The sequence below is a fragment of the Harpegnathos saltator genome, unplaced genomic scaffold (genome assembly GCF_003227715.2).
Source record: "Harpegnathos saltator strain DR-91 unplaced genomic scaffold, Hsal_v8.6 scaffold267, whole genome shotgun sequence".
Taxonomy (NCBI): domain Eukaryota; kingdom Metazoa; phylum Arthropoda; class Insecta; order Hymenoptera; family Formicidae; genus Harpegnathos; species Harpegnathos saltator.
This window is the reverse complement of record NW_020230058.1, coordinates 8,703-26,040: the sequence shown is the minus strand read 5'-3', so window position 1 is coordinate 26,040 and position 17,338 is coordinate 8,703. Positions and strand designations below refer to the sequence as shown.

Here is a 17,338-nt window from a genome sequence, read left to right as displayed (position 1 = left end):
TGTTTTTATTTAAAATTATGAAAAACATATTAATTAAATAATATTTAATTAATAGGAAATGGATGAAATGTTTGGGAATCGAGCATGGGTTGCTCCAAAATGTCTGGCGGAAGCTGGTTCTAGTGAACTATCATCCTCTTCAAGTGAACTTTCATATAATTTATTATCACCATCTACAGAGCCTACAACAAAGTCAAAAAGAAAAAGAAAAACTTCTTTAGAAGACTTGATGAACCAAACAAATGCTCATTATGAAGAGAAATGTTAGAAATCTATTTGATCTATGCGCGCAATTCTTCCGTGTACCATTTTCTTTTGTTTCCTGTGCATTACACAGACGCGAGCGACATATACAAGCGAGTGCCGATGACAGAAGAAGTAGTCTTTTGTCGTGTGCGAAATGGTGTGTTTCTCTCTTCGTAGCACGAGTGTATCTCCGACAAAGAATAATAAATACTGTCAGGTTAAGGGCTCAGGGCAGTTCCACAGCGCGTTCGGTTAAAAATCAAGTGAGAGTAAAGATGGCTTCAATCGGAAACATGAACAGCATTGAAAAATTAACCGAAACAAACTATGAATCGTGGAAAGTACAAATGCGTAGTGTATTGATCTGCAACGATCTATGGGACTACACGTGTGAGAGAATTGAGAAGACGGCGGAGAACCAGGCTACATGGGAAACTAAAGACGACAAAGCGTTGGCAATGATTTTGTTGTATGTGTCAACCAATCAATTGAATCACATAAAGAAGACGGAATCCTCTGCTGCGGCATGGAAAAGTCTAGAAAATATACACGAGTCAAAAAGGCCGATGAGAAAGGCTACCTTATATAAGCAAATATATCGGCTGAAAAAGGATTCGAATCAAACAATGACAGAATATGTGCATTCTTTTCAACGAAAAATTGAGCAGCTTGAAGAGGCTGGAATGAAAATTCTTCAAGATTTACAGTCCGTGATGTTGTTAACTTCGTTACCATCCGAATACGAGAGCTTCTGTATAGCGATCGAGTCACGTGACAATTTACCGACAGTGGAATCATTGAAATCAAAGTTGATCGAGCAAGAAGCGAGACATGTTGAGCAGGTCGGTAAGAATGAGAATGACAATAACGCGCTGTCTGTGAAAGGGAAAAGCAGAGTCAAACACGATCCTCGAAATACAAGGAAAAATTATCCGAAGCATCTCATGCAAAAATTCGACGGAAGTTGCTATAATTGTAGCAAAACTGGACACAAAGCAATTAATTGTAGAGCTAAGAAAAAAGAGAATTCAGTCAAAAATGTAGAAGATGCCATGCTAGCAGTTATGATGAACGCAAATTCATTCAAGTCGGCAAAGTGGTGTCTCGATAGCGGTGCTACAAAACACATGTGTTATAATCCGGAAAAATTCCATATATTTGCAGACAACAAAACGCGAAAAGTGTATACTGCAACAGAACAATGTGTAAAGTCTACCGGTTCGGGCGAGATAAAACTGAACGTGAAGCTACAAGGCAGTGCTACGAACAAAATTAAGCTGTGTGATACGATGTTTGTTCCCGAGTTTCGAAATAATTTGCTATCTGTATCACAAATGGCTGACAAAAACTAACAGTGATTTTTTATAAAAATTGCGCGAAAGTGAAGCGTCCGGATAACTCTGTAGCGATGATCGCAAAACGAGACGGTGAATTATATGTTATAGATGAGATTGAATCATCATCCAAAGCACATGCGTCATCTTCAATGAAAAATTCAACGAGTAAACTCAAGTTATGGCACGAGAGGCTTGGCCATTTAAATCTCAACGACTTAAAGAAAATAACAACTAATGAAATGGCGATTGATCTTAACATAAACACAAGAGAAGAAAATTTTGACTGCGAAATATGCCATTTGGGTAAGATACATCAATTACCATTCAAAGTTTCAGAGAACAGGGCGAAGGACGTACTTGGAGTAGCGCATTCGGACATATGTGGACCAATGCGCACAACATCGCTCCGAGGTGCAAGGTATTTCGCAACTTTCATTGATGACAAGACAAGGTATACAGAAGTCGTTATTTTGAAGAAACGTTCAGAGATAATAAATGCGTTTAAAAACTATACGCGATGAATGAAATCAGAAACAGGGAAAAATGTAAAAGTACTGCGAACGGATAATGCCAAAGAATATCTGTCACGAGAATTTACAGATCTACTGGAATCCGAAGGGATAAGGAGACAGCTGACAGTGGAACATACTCCACAACAAAATGGCGTAGCAGAACGTACGAACCGCACGCTAGTAAAGATGGCCCGCTGCATGCTGCTTCAGTCGAAGTTGCCGCTCAGCCTGTGGGCAGAAGCTATAAATACTGCAAGCTTCATAAGGAATAGATGCCCCACGAAAGCTCTAGGTAATAAAACCCCGTTCAAAATGTGAAATCAAAGAAAACCATACTTACGCTTCATGCGTACTTTTGGAACAAAGGCAATCGCATTACAAAAAGGCGTAAAAGGTAATAAATTTGAAGCAAAAGGAAAGTCCCTGATAATGGTAGGATACTCGAGCGAATCGAAGGCATACAGACTCTGGTGTCCGAGAACAAAAACTATAATAAAAAGTCGCGACGTACGTTTTCTTGAGAATGTAATTTCAGAAGAAGGAAGGACAAATGAAAATACAAACGAAATGTTAGAAATTCCTATTGATCTGAAGTTAAATAAGGAAGAGAAAATACCGAGAGATGAGATCAGACATGAAGACTTTCATACTCTAGAGAAAAATGAAATAGCGGGCAGCGACGATGAAGGACATCCAGAAGATTCAGAGACAGAAGACCTTACGAGTAAGATACAAGAGATGCCTAGACAAAAACAAACGAAAAGAGGACCGGGTCGACCGAAAAAGGTATTAACAGGAAAACCTGGCAGACCAAGAAAGCTATTCCACGAAGTACTAGAAGAATATGAAAATGATACCGAAGAGCCATCAAATGTGAGCGCAGTTCAATAGCGAGAAAACAGAGAAGCATGACTAGCTGCCATGTGGACGGAATACAATACGTTAGTCGAAAACAATACTAATGGGAGCTAACAGACACGCCAGCAAATAAGAAAATTTTAACCAACAAATGGGTTTTTAAGCTGAAAAAAAATCAGGACGGATCTGTGGACAAATACAAGGCTAGATTGGTCGCTCGAGGACACAAGCAAAGAGCAGGAATTGACCATGAGGAAGTCTTTGCACCAGTAGCCCGCTACGAAACTATACGCATCCTCCTAGCTGTAGCTGTGCAGAAGAAACTACACGTGCATCAAATGGACGTCATTGCGGCCTACGTAGGGATCTACAGGAAGAAGTCTACATGGAGCAACCTGAGATGTTCGAAATGGAAACCGAACGGGACAAAGTGTGTCGGTTAAAGAAACCGTTATATGGACTGAAACAGACTCGACGAGCCTGGTATACAAAATTAGATAAATATTTAACAAAAATAGGTCTGAAGAAATCAAATATAGATCCTTGCGTATACGTATTAGGAGAAAGTCCACAAAATCGCGTTATAGTACTATACGTATATAGTAATATACGTTGATGATTTGTTGATAGTTACCTCTAGCTTGAAAAGCTTGCAAAGCATTAAAGATAGATTGATGAAAAATTTTTAAATGAAAGATTTAGGACCGATATCGAATATACTTGGAATTAACGTTACTGGAAAAGGTCCAACCGGCAGTATAAAGCTAACGCAAATTAAGCATATACAATCTTTGCTAAATAAATTTAATATGAGAGAATGCAAATTTGTAACTACCCCAATGGAAGTTAGCACCGTATTAACGAAACAATCAAGTCCGCAAACAAATGAAGAAAGAATTCAAATGCAAAATGTACCGTATAGGAAGCTAGTAGGCGCATTAATTTACTTGTTGAATGCGACGCGACCAGATTTAGCATTTGTAGCTAGTGCACTTAGTCGTTTTTGTACAAATCCTAGCTCAACTCATTGGAAATTAGCAAAACGAGTGTTACGATATTTACAAGGAACATTAAATTACGGGATTACGTACACCGAATCCAACGAAAAAAATTAGAAGCGTATGTAGATTCAAATTGGGCTGGAGACACAGATGATCGGCGATCATGCTCAGGTTACGTTTTTATGTTAGCAAATGGTCCCGTTGCGTGGAAAGCCAAAAAGCAAAGATCTATCGCACTTTCAACAATGGAAGCGGAATATATGGCATTATCTAAGGTGGCGAAAGAAACAATCTATATGAGACGATTAATAAAACATATGGGCTACCCAGATTTAGTTGATAATGCGACAACAGTGCATTGTGATAATCAGAGTGCGATTCAGTTAACCAAAAATTGCGTTTTTCATGGAAAAAGTAAGCACATTGCCATTAGATACCATTTTTCACGCGAAGCGAGCGATAATGGCGAAATAAAAATTACTTACTTGAAAAGTGAGCAAATGAAGGCTGATATAATATTAACCAAAGCATTGTCTAAAGATAAGCATGTATATTGTATGGATTTATTGAATTTAAGTTGTTTATACAACATGAATTGAGCGCATCGATAGGAGGAGTGTTAGAAATCTATTTGATCTATTCTGATCTATTTTGATCTATCGCGCAATTCTTCCGTGCACCTTTTTCTTTTGTTTTCTGTGCATTACGCAAACGCGAGCGACATATACAAGCGAGTGCCGATGACAGAAGAAGTAGTCTTTTGTCGTGTGCGAAATGGTGTGTGTCTCTCTTCGTAGCACGAGTGTATCTCCGACAAAGAATAATAAATACTGTCAAGAAAAAACTACGAGAAGAGAGAAAACTTGAAATATTTGAAAAATTTAGACAAGAAAGACTCACGATGCACAATGAAAAAATGATGATGCAACAAAAATTGTTGGACTTAATGACACGAAAATACTCAGGAAATAATACACATGATAAACAGTAAATTAGAGATGTATGTTAAAATTTTACAGTTCTTTTAATATTCTTACTATTTTATAAAAAAAGATATCTGATATCTTTGAAACTGTGTCCAACAGATAATTATAAAGTTTAATATTTGATAGATTAAACACAAGTTTTATTTTCGAGATTCAAAAAACATTTTCGATATAATTCTTTAGTTTAATACTTTCATTACATTATTAGCATTCCATTAGTAATTAGTTGTGCAAATATAGTATAGCATTTGAACGTTTTTATTTTTTTGCAAGACTGATTCTATGTAAGACTGACTTGTGTAAAACTGATACATTTAATAATTGATTTAATTTAATGTACGCGTAGAGACAAGTAAACAATATTTAATATTATATATATATATATAAATTCCAGTTTATTATTTAATAGTACAGCCAAACGTTACAGTTATTACTACAGTTCAAAACTTAGTATAAGGTAAAAAGTGAGATTAAAATATCCCAGACCGCACATATGTCCAAAACTGGGACATAAGACGTCTTTAAGACATCTTTAAGTCGTCTTTAAGATGTCTGAAAATAAGACATCTTTAAGTCGTCTTAAAGACGTTTTATGTCCCAGTTTCGGACATTGTGCTGTCTGGGATGATTCTTTGTAAAAGTACAAACTGCAATATATTTTTGTTTAGTATAAAAAATATATTTTATTTATACAAACAATAAAATGTTACATTTGTGATAAGTGTTACATTGTTGATAAACGGCTGAATAAATTATATGTTTATTATAAATTATGTTTATTATTATTATAAATTATTTTAAAATAATATAGACTAATGAGATAATGCCCTTATTAACGACTCTAAAGCTATGTAACACAACTCAACTACAAACTAACATTAAAAAGAACTTTATTCTCTTTTTGCGTTAAACAACCAATTCCAGTCACTAAAAAATATATTGAATACGTATATTGAGCAAAGCCGAAGAGGGAAACATGTTTGTTATAATTATTAATGTCGATGTTACTATGTATAGGAATACCACTATTACTATATTTGATATCATAGCTAATTTATACATATATATTATAAAAACTTAAATAAGTTATTTAGTACTCTTTTATACGTATATAGCTGTAGCAATAAGTTACACTAGTTTTCGTACATACAAGTTCACAAAATTTCAAATTTTAAACAACATCAATTATTTTACAAAAAAATATGAGAAATGATAATCATTTTAAATTAACAAATCGCATTTCCAAATTATTCATTATAGCATTACGTTTCGCTATGGCAGTATCAATATTTACATCTTGTACAAAATCTTGTGATATAGGATTAAGTTCATTGTCAATATTATGTCATTCATCATCTACTAAATCATTTTGTAAGATGCAAATATTGTGCAATACGCACGTAGCAACTATATATTCAGGAATTTTCATTATATCTACGAGTGACAATCTGTCAAATATTCTCCTCCACCTTGTTTTTAAAACCCCAATAGCTCTTTCAATCGCTATGCGAGCTGATGACAGACAGCAATTAAAATTTAATTCTCTCCTAGTAAGATAGCCATTATTTTTAAATGGTACCATTAAATTTGAGTGGATGGGATACGCAGCGTCTCCTACAATATAAGAATTATCAGAAAAGTAAATATCTGGGTGTGCCAGGTACTCATGAATTCTTGAATTGCGCAAAACTCGAGCATCATGTATACTTCTAGGATAGCCTACTAATACACTTGTAAATAATAATTGTTGAGTGCAGGTGACCTATACAAAGAATTGTAAATTGAAAATTTAACAAAGAAACTATTACATAGAACTGTGTATGTGTATGTTATATGTTTCATTAATTTACCTGAAGATGAATAGCAGGGTATCTTTTCCGACAAATGTAATCATCACTATTTTCAGTTGGTTTATTTATTTTTATCAAAATCCCATCTATGGCTCCAATAACGCCACGCAATCCACTTATCTTATAAAAATCTTTCATTATTTTGACAGCTGTTCGTCCAGTTGGCCATTGGATAAATTGATGCACAATTTGGACAAGAGAAAATATGACTCTTCTCAATGCACGAAAACAAGTTGCTTTACCAATCCCGAATCTATCACTTATTGATCTGGACGTAGAAAATTATTATTTTATATATTTAACCATTAAGTATTAATATAATTATTATGTCTATTTACATTACCCAAGTTAAAAAATGTTAAAAAGATATTAAAAAACATACCGAAAACTTTCAGGAGTAGCCTGAACTATAATGACTATAATGACATTAATAGTTGATTTTTAGCTGGAATAGGATTATTCCCAAGCTCTTTGTTTCTGTTTTCAAGTGTAGCACCTATTAATTGTAAAATATACTCGAAAGATGTTGGATATAACCTGTTAAAAAAATATTGTTTGTTTTTATTACTCTTATGTGCATAATATTTTATTAGGAGCGCAAAAAAGTTCTGAGCCTTTTTTTGCAAAATTTAAAATTTATTTAAAAACAAACAAAACTATATTAATCAACGAAATATTCCCCGTTTGCATCGATGACCTTTTGCCATCTTTCGGGCAGCTTGCGAATTCCCTGATGGTAGAAGCTCACCGGCTTCGAGGCGATAAAGTCATCAATGCATTTTCGTATCTCTTCAAGTGTCACAAAATGTGTATCAGCCAAGAAATGCTGCAGAGGCCGGAATAGGTAGTAATCGGAAGGCGCCATGTCTGGGCTATACGCCGGGTGCGGGAGAAGTTCCCAGCCTAACGCAAAGATATAGTCCTGAGTCACTTTCGCAACATGTGATCGGGTATTGTCATGAAGCAGTATCACTTTACGACGTCCTTTGCCAGTAAATGGCCTCTTTTCTTCAAACGCATCGCTCAAATTGCTCAATTGTTGCTGATAGCGATCTGCCGTTACTGTTTCACCCGGCTGTAACAACTCGTAATACAATTGTAACGCCGGTGCCTCCGGGTTCGGTTTTTCTTTTATCGATCCGACCCTGCGTTGCGATCGTCGTTAGCGAATCGCGCGCAGAAATTTTATTAGGAGAAGATGATCTTGGTGAATAATTGAAGTCGGTCGGTGTTTGTAGACAGTGACGCTTTATTCTATTGCTTCAGCATGTAATGACCGCGTGTTATCGCGCGAGGTTCCCACTGTTTGGGTGCCGTCTCGACGCGCGGCTTTGTTTCTACGCTTATGCTTGCCGTCTCGGGGATCGGCCGTGTTGACGGTGGTTTTGTCTAATGCGTGATTCTCGACTTGTCTAGAGCGTATCAGCAGTAATTATTTTAATACATAGGATTTACAAGAAAATGAAAGATTCGCTGTCGGAGGGTCCGGGCATCGGCAGAACTAGAGATTCCGTGCGGGCGTCGTCGCAGCCTTTAGTCGGCGTTTAAAGGCCGAGTCCTCGTCTCGTTTGACTGTCGGCGTATAGAAGAAAGTGCGCAAAAGCGCGTCGCGTCGAGCCGCGTTAGCGCTATGTGGGGCGCGCACAATAGTTATGTCGTGCGTCGGGCGTAAGGCTCACGCTTGTTTTTCGGCACGCCGTAATTATTCGCTTTGCTTCTTCGCGTTATTGACGACGGGAGAGATTCGCGATGCCTATCGGGCTTGCTCCCCGATTCTATTCGTCGCGGTCGTTGATCGATTTTTGGGGTCGGCGCGATGCGCTTTTCCGATGGGGTTACTCCGGGCCGGCGGCCGTGCCAGACAGTCGGTAGGTGTGGGCGACGACTCTTTCTGCCCTTGTATCCTTACGTGCTCTGAGTCCTATAGGAAGTAGAGAGGAAGAAACAAAAAGAAAGATATTTTTTAGAGCGTTCCGAAGAACACACCGGAGTAACGGCAAACTCGCCGTTCGATCTCTGAATCACGAAGACGGCACAAAACAAGATCGTTCCAGTGAACACACCGGAGCGACTGCAAACTCGCCGTCCGATCTTTATATCGCGAAGACGGCACAAAATATCGCAAAGACGGCACAAAATAAGATCGTTCCGGTGAACACATCGGAGCGACGGCAAACTCGCCGTCCGATCTTTATATCGCGAAGACGGCACGAAATAAGATCGTTCCGGTGAACACACCGGAGCGACGGCAAACTCGTCGTCCGATCTTTATATCGCAAAGACGGCACAAAATAAGATCGTTCCGGTGAACACACCGGAGCGACGGCAAACTCGCCGTCCGATTTTTATATCGCAAAGACGGCACAAAATAAGATCGTTCCGGTGAACACACCGGAGCGACGGCAAACTCGCCGTCCGATCTTTATATCGCGAAGACGGCACGAAATAAGATCGTTCCGGTGAACACACCGGAGCGACGGCAAACTCGCCGTCCGATCTTTATATCGCAATGACGGCACAAAATATCGCAATCAACGGAAGCAATCGCGGATGCCGACGGCTGCGGCCTGGTAGATTACTTACTCGGAACTTTCGATCTTCTGGAGGCACTCCGCAGATTCGTTGACGAGTTTTCCTAGACGGTGGATCGCTTCAGACTCTCCGAAGACTCTCCCAAGACTGCTTGAAGCCTGTCCAAAACTCGACTGTCCCAAAGACAAGAACTGTCGGGTTTATATATCCGTCATTTTCTGTCTTCGGTTTCTTTCGTTGATTAATCCGAATTTGATCGAGAGTAATCGTGAGTATGCGACGTTCGCCGAGGATCGTTTTGGCGGCGCCGCGAGTTCGGCTTGGTGGCCGATCATTCCCGAGCGTTGCTGCCGGGTCTTCGGCCAGCCTCGGGTGAGCGCGTTGAAAAAGCGCTGTGACAGCGCGGGTCGGGGGGCGTGCGCTCAGCTGACTGCCGCGTGATGTTCAGTGGCAGTCAGCGTAACGACACATTTGCCGGTATGTGTCGTTACACAATACACCTTTCCAATCCCACCATATGCAAAGTAAAACCTTCTTGGCGTGGATATTGGTCTTTGGCGTCGATGTCGAAGGTTGACCAGGGTCAACCCATAATTTTTTACGCTTCGGATTATCATAAAGTATCCACTTTTCATCACCTGTAATGATTTGGTGCAGAAAATCCTTTTTTCCGGAACCTTGAAAACAAAGTGAGTGCCGTGTCACGCCGTCGATTTTTGTTGTCTTCGGACAGTGCATGCGGAACCCATCTGCCTTCCTTTTGAACTTTTCCCATTGCATGTAAACGTGTGGAAATGGCTTGTCGCGTAACGCCAAGTTGCTCTGCAAGCTCCTTTTCAGTTTGTGCAGAGTTCATATCCAACAATACTTGCAGTTCGTCCGTTTCAATCTTTTGAGGGCGTCCAGCACGCGGTTCATCTTCAAAACTGAAATCTCCTTGGCGAAATTTTTGATATCACCTTTTACACGTAGCATAACTTATAGCGTTCTCTCCATATGCAACACAGATCATTTCAGTGGCTTCAGCAGCATTTTTCTTCAGATGAAACGCGAAGTGGATGGGAAATCGAATATGCTCTTTTGTTATTGCCATCGTGAACACTGCTGATTTTAAGATTATGTGCATCAAACGCCAAATCGCACGATGTTTCGAAAGACCAAATGTCACTGCTTTAAAACCGCAAGAGGGCGGGAAATTAATGCAATTTAAATTGTGGTTTCAGTAGTATGAAATCTAGGGCTCAGAACTTTTTTGCGCTCCTAATACAAATTATTTTTTTAAATTTACTTACCTGAAGTGTTTTTTAAAATCTTCGGCATTTAAGTTGTTTACTACATTTTCGATATAATTATGTACTTTAGGAATTTCAGCTATGTCACCTCTATTATTTATAACTGCATTAATATTTATCATTATATTGTTTTCATCATCACTCGAATCACAAAAAAGTAACTCTATTACACTGTCACTATCACTATCACTTTTTTCAAAAATATCCAGTACTTGGTTTATTTCTAAAACTTCCATTTTTTAATTAGAACTCAATTTTACTTCAGGTTAATTTGATATATATATGGACGAAAAGGTTATCCGCTAATCAATGCTTTGGAGCATAATCGAACAGTCCAAAGAGAAAACTTATCACCTAGAAATTTATCCGAAACAAGTTCTGCCATTGGACATTTGGCTGAACGAATCGAAAAACGATGGCCAACTTTTTCTTTACGACTGTACGTATGATGCATTTGTGGAACGATCACGCAGTAATGCGTAACATGATGTGCATGATGCGGTTTGCGGAACGCAGCCCAAGTAAGTATACTTTTTTTTAATATAAAGTTTTAAACTTAACTTTTGATATATTTTAAGTTCAAATAGGTTTTATGCGTTTATTCATTAATATTATTTGTATGTAATTAACTTATAATCTTATTCTTATAGAGTAATTCTTGGATCTGGCATACAGAACGAAGTTTTAAATGCATTAATTACTGTATATCAGACTAATAATTACAAAAATTTCTCTAAGGCTAAAGCATGTAAAAATATTTCACACAATAAGGTCGAAACAACAGATGTTATGACTCAGGAAATAGGAATAAATGCAAGTAATGGATTGGGTATGTCTGACGATTCTTTGAATGATACAGATTCAGCTTTGATATGTTAGTATATTTTATTTATATTGCAATAAAACTAATATAATAATTTTTATAATATAATTAATGAATTATATTAATTTTAGATAATAATACAAGAAATGTTATGTTTACTACTGCAATTGATTATACAAAAGCAAATGCAGATACAAAGGTTACGGATTAAAGTAATATAAATGAAAGTTGTAATACATTCAAATTACAAAAAACAAATTATATGAAAGAATATTAAGAATAAATAAAAGATAAAAAAAAATATATTTCAATAAGGTTGTCGGCCCCTTCTTCCTCTTCATGCGCTATATCCGGGCAATTTTCCAATTGCTTGCATAACAGATAATATAGTTTGTATCTGCGATATCTGCCACCAATGGAGGATATTCACATTCTCATCGAAAACGAGACGATCAAGTAAGTATAATTTTTTTTAATATAAAGTTTTATACTTAACTTTTAATATATTTTTAGTTCAAATAGGTTTTATGCGTTTATTCATTAATATTATTTGTATGTAATTAACTTACAATCTTATTCTTGTAGAGTAATTCCTGGATCTGGCATACAGAACGAAGTTTTAAATGCATTAGTTACTGTATATCAGATTAATCTATACTGTATATCAGACTAATAATTACAAAAATTTCTCTAAGGCTAAAGCATGTTACAATATTTCACACGATAAAGTTGTCGAAACAACAGATGTTATGACTGAGAAAATAGGAATAAATGCAAGTAATGGATTGGATATATCTGATCCTTTGAATGATACAGATTCAGCTTTGATGTTAGTATATTTTATTTATATTACATTAAAACAAATTGAATCTTTATAATATAATTAATGAATTGTATTTATTTTTAGATAATAATAAACAAATGTAATGTTTACTACTGCAATTGATTATACAGAAGCAGATGCAGATTCAAAGGTTACGGATTATAATATTCACTTATATATTATATATTATTATTATATAATATTTACTGTTTTTTGCAGACTTTGAAACTTGTCGATGACTATATACCTCAGATATCCAATTTTATTACAGGCGAGGTATTAAGTTCTTGTATAAGATAATAAATGTTGGAAACGTGTTAATATATTATACGCGTATAAATTATTATATATACAGAGTGATTCAGACTACTCGTACAGCCCTTTTATTTCGGAAATAGAACATTTTGGAGATAAATATTTCAGACAAAAGTTGTAGGGCTTCAAAGGATCTATTTACTGACGTTATGAATTTAACCTTGGTCTTAAATGGATATCCCAATTTTTTATTATATCGTCTTGTTCTAGCAATTAATTTGAACAACTTTTGTCTGAAACATTTTTTAATTTTATTTAAGGAAAATTTAATAACTTATTCAATATTTAACTCACGATATCTCGCTAACTATTTGTCAGAAGAAAAAGTGGTACTAGAGTTTTTTGCTCTATTTAGTTTCAAGAATATATTTTTACAATAGCGCTTGACTTTTGTTAATTTGCTGATTTTTTGAAATTTCAAAATCATCAAATTAATCAAATTCATGACGCTATTGGAATAATATATTCTTGAGACTAAATAGAGGAAAAAAATCTAGTACCATTTTTTCTTCTGACTAATAATTAGCGAAATATCGTGTGTTAAATATTGAAAAAGTTATTCAGTTTTCCTGAAATATGTCACAAAATATTAGTTAAATAAAATAATGTTTCAGACAAAAGTTGTTTAAATTAATTGGTAGGAAAAGACGATGTAATAAAAAATTCGGGTATCCATTTATTGGCATAAATTTTTACAAGTAACGTTTATTAATAGTATCCAATATTTTCAAAAAATTTATTTTCAAAGGTTATTATTATATTATTACAAGTAAAATTTATAAGTTTTTACAAGTAAAACTTATTATTGTATTACAAGTAAAATGTTTATAAAACTTACCTTTTTAAACAAGAAGGTAAAAAAAGGCGCCAAGTACAAGCGCTATGTGTACATAACATAAGTTTTTACAAGTAAAACTTATTATAAAACTTACCTTTTTAAACAAAAAGGTAAAAAAAAGGCGCCAAGTACAAGCACTATGTGTACATAACATAAGTTTTTACAAGTAAAACTTATAACTATAATAAAACTCTACAACACTATTCTACTGTACAAAAGAAGTGATATATTGGGTGAAGTAAAAAGTTCTGAGCGTTTTTTCTCTTTATTTCGACGATGAAATTAACAAAGTTATGATTACCGGATTTAAATCAAATATGCGCCGTTTTGTTCGATAACTTTTGTCCATTTTGAAAGCAATTTCATAATTCCGCGATTGAAGAAGTCCTCGGCCCTGTTGGTAAAAAAATTTGACCAGCTCATTTTCACAAGCCTCTCTTGAGGCCAGTTTTGTACCATCAAGAAAATTTTGCAAATGCTTGAAAAGGTGATAATCGCTTGCAGCCAGGTGTGGGCTATACGCGGGTGCGATATAACCTCCCATCCAAGCTCTTAGAGCTTCTGGCGCGTCGTCAAAGATATGTGCGGCCTAGCATTGTCTTGATAGAACACAACACCCTTCCTATTGGCTAATTCTGGCCGCTTCTCGTCGATCGCCTTCTTCAATCTGGTCAGTTGTTGACAGTGTAGGTCCGAATTGAGTGATTAGCCCGATGGGAGCAGCTCATAGTGGATGATTCCCTTCCAATCCCACCAAACACACAGTAAAACCTTCCTGGCCGTTAATCCGGGCTTGACGATCGTTTGGACCAGCTCACCGCGCTTGGACCACGATCTTTTTCGCCTGTTGTTCTCGTATGTGACCCATTTTTCATCGCCAGCCACCATCCGCTTCAAAAATGGGTCGATTTCGTTACGCTTCAGCAAAGAGTCGCAGGCATGAATTCGGTCCAAAAGGTTCTTTTGCGTCAATTCGTGTGGCACCCATACATCGAGCTTCTTCTTGAGACCAGCCTTATGCAAATGGTTCCAAACAGTTTTCTGGCTAATCTTCAGTTCCTGGGCAATGGAATAAGTGCTTGTATGCCGGTCCGACTCGACGATTTCCACGATTTTATCGACATTTTCGACGATTGACTTACTAGAGCGTGTCTCATCTTCGACGTCCATATTACCAGAACGGAATCGTTGGAACCACCACTTTGCTGTTGCATTCGATACTGTATTGGGTCCATTAACAGCATAAATTTTTTTGGCCGCCTGCTCCGCTTTTTCCCTTTGGTCGTAGTGGCACTGAAGAATGTTCGAATTTTCTCTTTTTATACCTCCATTTTGGAACGCTCTAACACACAACTGGCTTCACCAAACACAAAACTGTCAAACAACTTTTTTTAAAGCGTTATGTCACCTTTAAGTCGCAGTATAGAATAACCAGATGCGACGTATGCATCGTGAGATATGACTTCACTAAAGCCATCTAGCGGAAAACGCTCAAAACTTTTTACTTAACACAATATTAGACAATAGCGCCAACTGAGGAACCTAATATACAGGGTTCTCAAAAAGTCTTCGAACGATAAAATATCTCGAAACTAATCAGTTTTTGGAGAAAATGTTTCAGGTAAAAGTTATAAGGTTTAAAATGATGTAGTTATAGATCTTATCAGTTTGACCTTGGCTGGCGTCAACAAGGTCAGGGCAAAGTCACCTTGAACTTTTCAAATGGAATGCCCTACTTTTTTTGACATATTCTTATAACGGATTTCAAGAGCTTTCCAAAACACTACAACAAAGTATATTTTTGTTAAGTACATCCCGAGTTATGAAGCTTCAAAGTTACAGTACCGTCGGCATTAGCAGTACCGCCAACTGAGAAATCTTATACTTAATATTTTTAGAAATCTCAAATTCAAATTATTTCCTTTTTTTTAAGATATATATTATGTACATAAGATAAGTTTTTACAAATAAAAATTACAAATTCAAATTATTTCCTTTTTTTAAGATATATATTATGTACATAACATAAGTTTTTACAAGTAAAAATGATATCGTGTTATTAAAATTTAACACGTTTATTAATAGTATCCAATATTTAAAAAAGATATCTTTTTAATGATTATTATTATTCAAGAAAATTCAAGAAAAGCTAACTACAAAAGATGTCAATAACATAAATTTTTACAAAATTTTTCATTATTTATTAGAACACTGAGTTATACGATACTATTTACTGGGTTGTCACGGTCATTATTATTTTTAACAATAACAGCAGGTAACGCGCGTTACTTATTAACTTTATATTAAATTTAAAGAAAAAAAAAATTTAATCCAAACATACAAGGAATTGAAAAAAAAATTATGAAGATTCACCAAAAATAAAAAAAACCCTTGGCGCGCCCGGGTCATATTAACAATTTTAATGTCAGCTACAGAAGTATGAGTTCTAATGCAGCTTAATAACCCGGTTATCTTTTTTAAATATTGGACACTATTAATAAACGTGTTAAATTTTTATAACACGATATCATTTTTACTTGTAAAAACTTATGTTATGTGCATAATATATATCTTAAAAAAAGGAAGTAATTTGAATTTGTAATTTTTACTTGTAAAAACTTATGTTATGTACATAATATATATCTTAAAAAAGGAAATAATTTGAAAATTTCTAAAAATATTAAGTGTACGATTTCTCAGTTGGCGGTACTGTTTTAATATATCACTTCTTTTGTATAATATAATATATATATTATATGTCTACATACCATATAACTGTTCTGCTACTGATACTTTAGTTGTTGGGACAGTAAATTTTACATGTAATTTTACATGTGATATAACTGTACTGCTACTGATACTTTAGTTATTGGGACAGTAAATTTTACATGTAAATAAATGTTACTTGTAAAAATGTATGGCAATATATATTAGGTTTCTCAGTTGGCGCTATTGTCTAATATATCACTTCTTTTGTACAGTAGAATATATGGTTTACTTTTGCGACGGCGGCGGCTCCTGCTCCGGTTTCCGTTTCTACTCGTATGCGTATAGCATGGTGTACGCAAGATCTATATATTCTTCTCCATGCCCGGGTACGACGAATTCGACGGGCGCGTCGTCCGTGAGAGAAAACACAGGTTTGTAGTGAATCCATTGTGAATTCTCAATACTGTTTGTATAGACGGTAGGATGAAGAGATCGAGTTCACTCTTTAAACATTTGCAGGAATACGTATGAAGAAAGGACATGCTTCGAAAGCACGTGTTTGTTGTTTAGGAAAAAATGTCTGACACAGTACACTTCTTGATAACTTCCCGACGTTTAGTGAGTCCTCTCCCGCTTTTTTTCACTGAACGCTTCTTCTTCGTGGGTTTCTTCGTTAACTTCTTACCCGATTTCTTCCCCGGTGCGTTTCTTCAAATCACTTTCCTCTTACTTGATTTAGAAGCGCTGACCCGATGTTTGCGCGAAGATTTACTGTTGTACCCGCTTGGCGTGTTGAAAGGAAACTGAGCTTTTCCGATTTTCGCAGGAACTTTATATCCCGACCCCTTCATCAGATTGTTAATGTGTTCTCCTGCTCTTCTTTTGAGATTTGAGCCCGAGGCGCGTTTTAACAGCTACTTCGAATGGTGTGCTATTCCCCACATCATCGAATATATTAATACCTGCGCGTAGAGCTTCTTTTCCAACGACACGCACACCACTGGCCAAATAAGGTAACACCCGTCTGAACAGACCACCGAGAATACTACCGATACCGCGATCGCTCTGATACCACGATCCTACGAAAACTCGTGGAACTCCGCCTCCACGATTTCCCCCGGATTGTGCTTCGTAAAATTCTAAATAATGCGTCATATCTATGTGTTCTAATTACGGGATAATTATCTCTAACCTCGACGTCTAAATTGTAATGTAA

General features: G+C 36.2%; 2 protein-coding genes and 1 long non-coding RNA gene across 4 annotated transcripts; 1 reads left to right on the top strand and 2 right to left on the bottom strand.

Moving 5' to 3' along the window:
• Positions 1 to 6,149: 6,149 nt before the first annotated feature.
• Positions 6,150 to 7,334, bottom strand: LOC112588677 (protein ALP1-like). Of its 2 annotated transcripts, XM_025299348.1 has the most exons (3): positions 7,173 to 7,334; positions 6,791 to 7,058; positions 6,150 to 6,702 (listed from the first exon to the last, which is right to left on the bottom strand). In XM_025299348.1, the coding sequence occupies exons 2-3, from the start codon at positions 6,926 to 6,928 to the stop codon at positions 6,286 to 6,288; spliced, it is 555 nt and encodes a 184-aa protein (XP_025155133.1). In that variant the 5' UTR covers positions 6,929 to 7,058; positions 7,173 to 7,334; the 3' UTR covers positions 6,150 to 6,285. The 2 variants fall into 2 exon arrangements, with proteins under 2 accessions (XP_025155133.1, XP_025155134.1); XM_025299349.1 differs by lacking the exon at positions 7,173 to 7,334 and having other exon boundaries at positions 6,791 to 7,069.
• A 2,636-nt stretch (positions 7,335 to 9,970) lies between these two features.
• LOC109503939 (uncharacterized) lies at positions 9,971 to 11,439 on the top strand. The gene is made up of 3 exons (XR_003112997.1): positions 9,971 to 10,011; positions 10,880 to 11,135; positions 11,265 to 11,439. It is a non-coding gene; the product is annotated as an uncharacterized LOC109503939 (long non-coding RNA).
• A 2,526-nt stretch (positions 11,440 to 13,965) lies between these two features.
• Positions 13,966 to 14,890, bottom strand: LOC112588672 (histone-lysine N-methyltransferase SETMAR-like). Its single transcript, XM_025299339.1, has 4 exons — positions 14,822 to 14,890; positions 14,428 to 14,706; positions 14,177 to 14,304; positions 13,966 to 14,080 (listed from the first exon to the last, which is right to left on the bottom strand). The coding sequence occupies exons 1-4, from the start codon at positions 14,888 to 14,890 to the stop codon at positions 13,966 to 13,968; spliced, it is 591 nt and encodes a 196-aa protein (XP_025155124.1).
• Between the last annotated feature and the right edge of the window lie 2,448 nt (positions 14,891 to 17,338).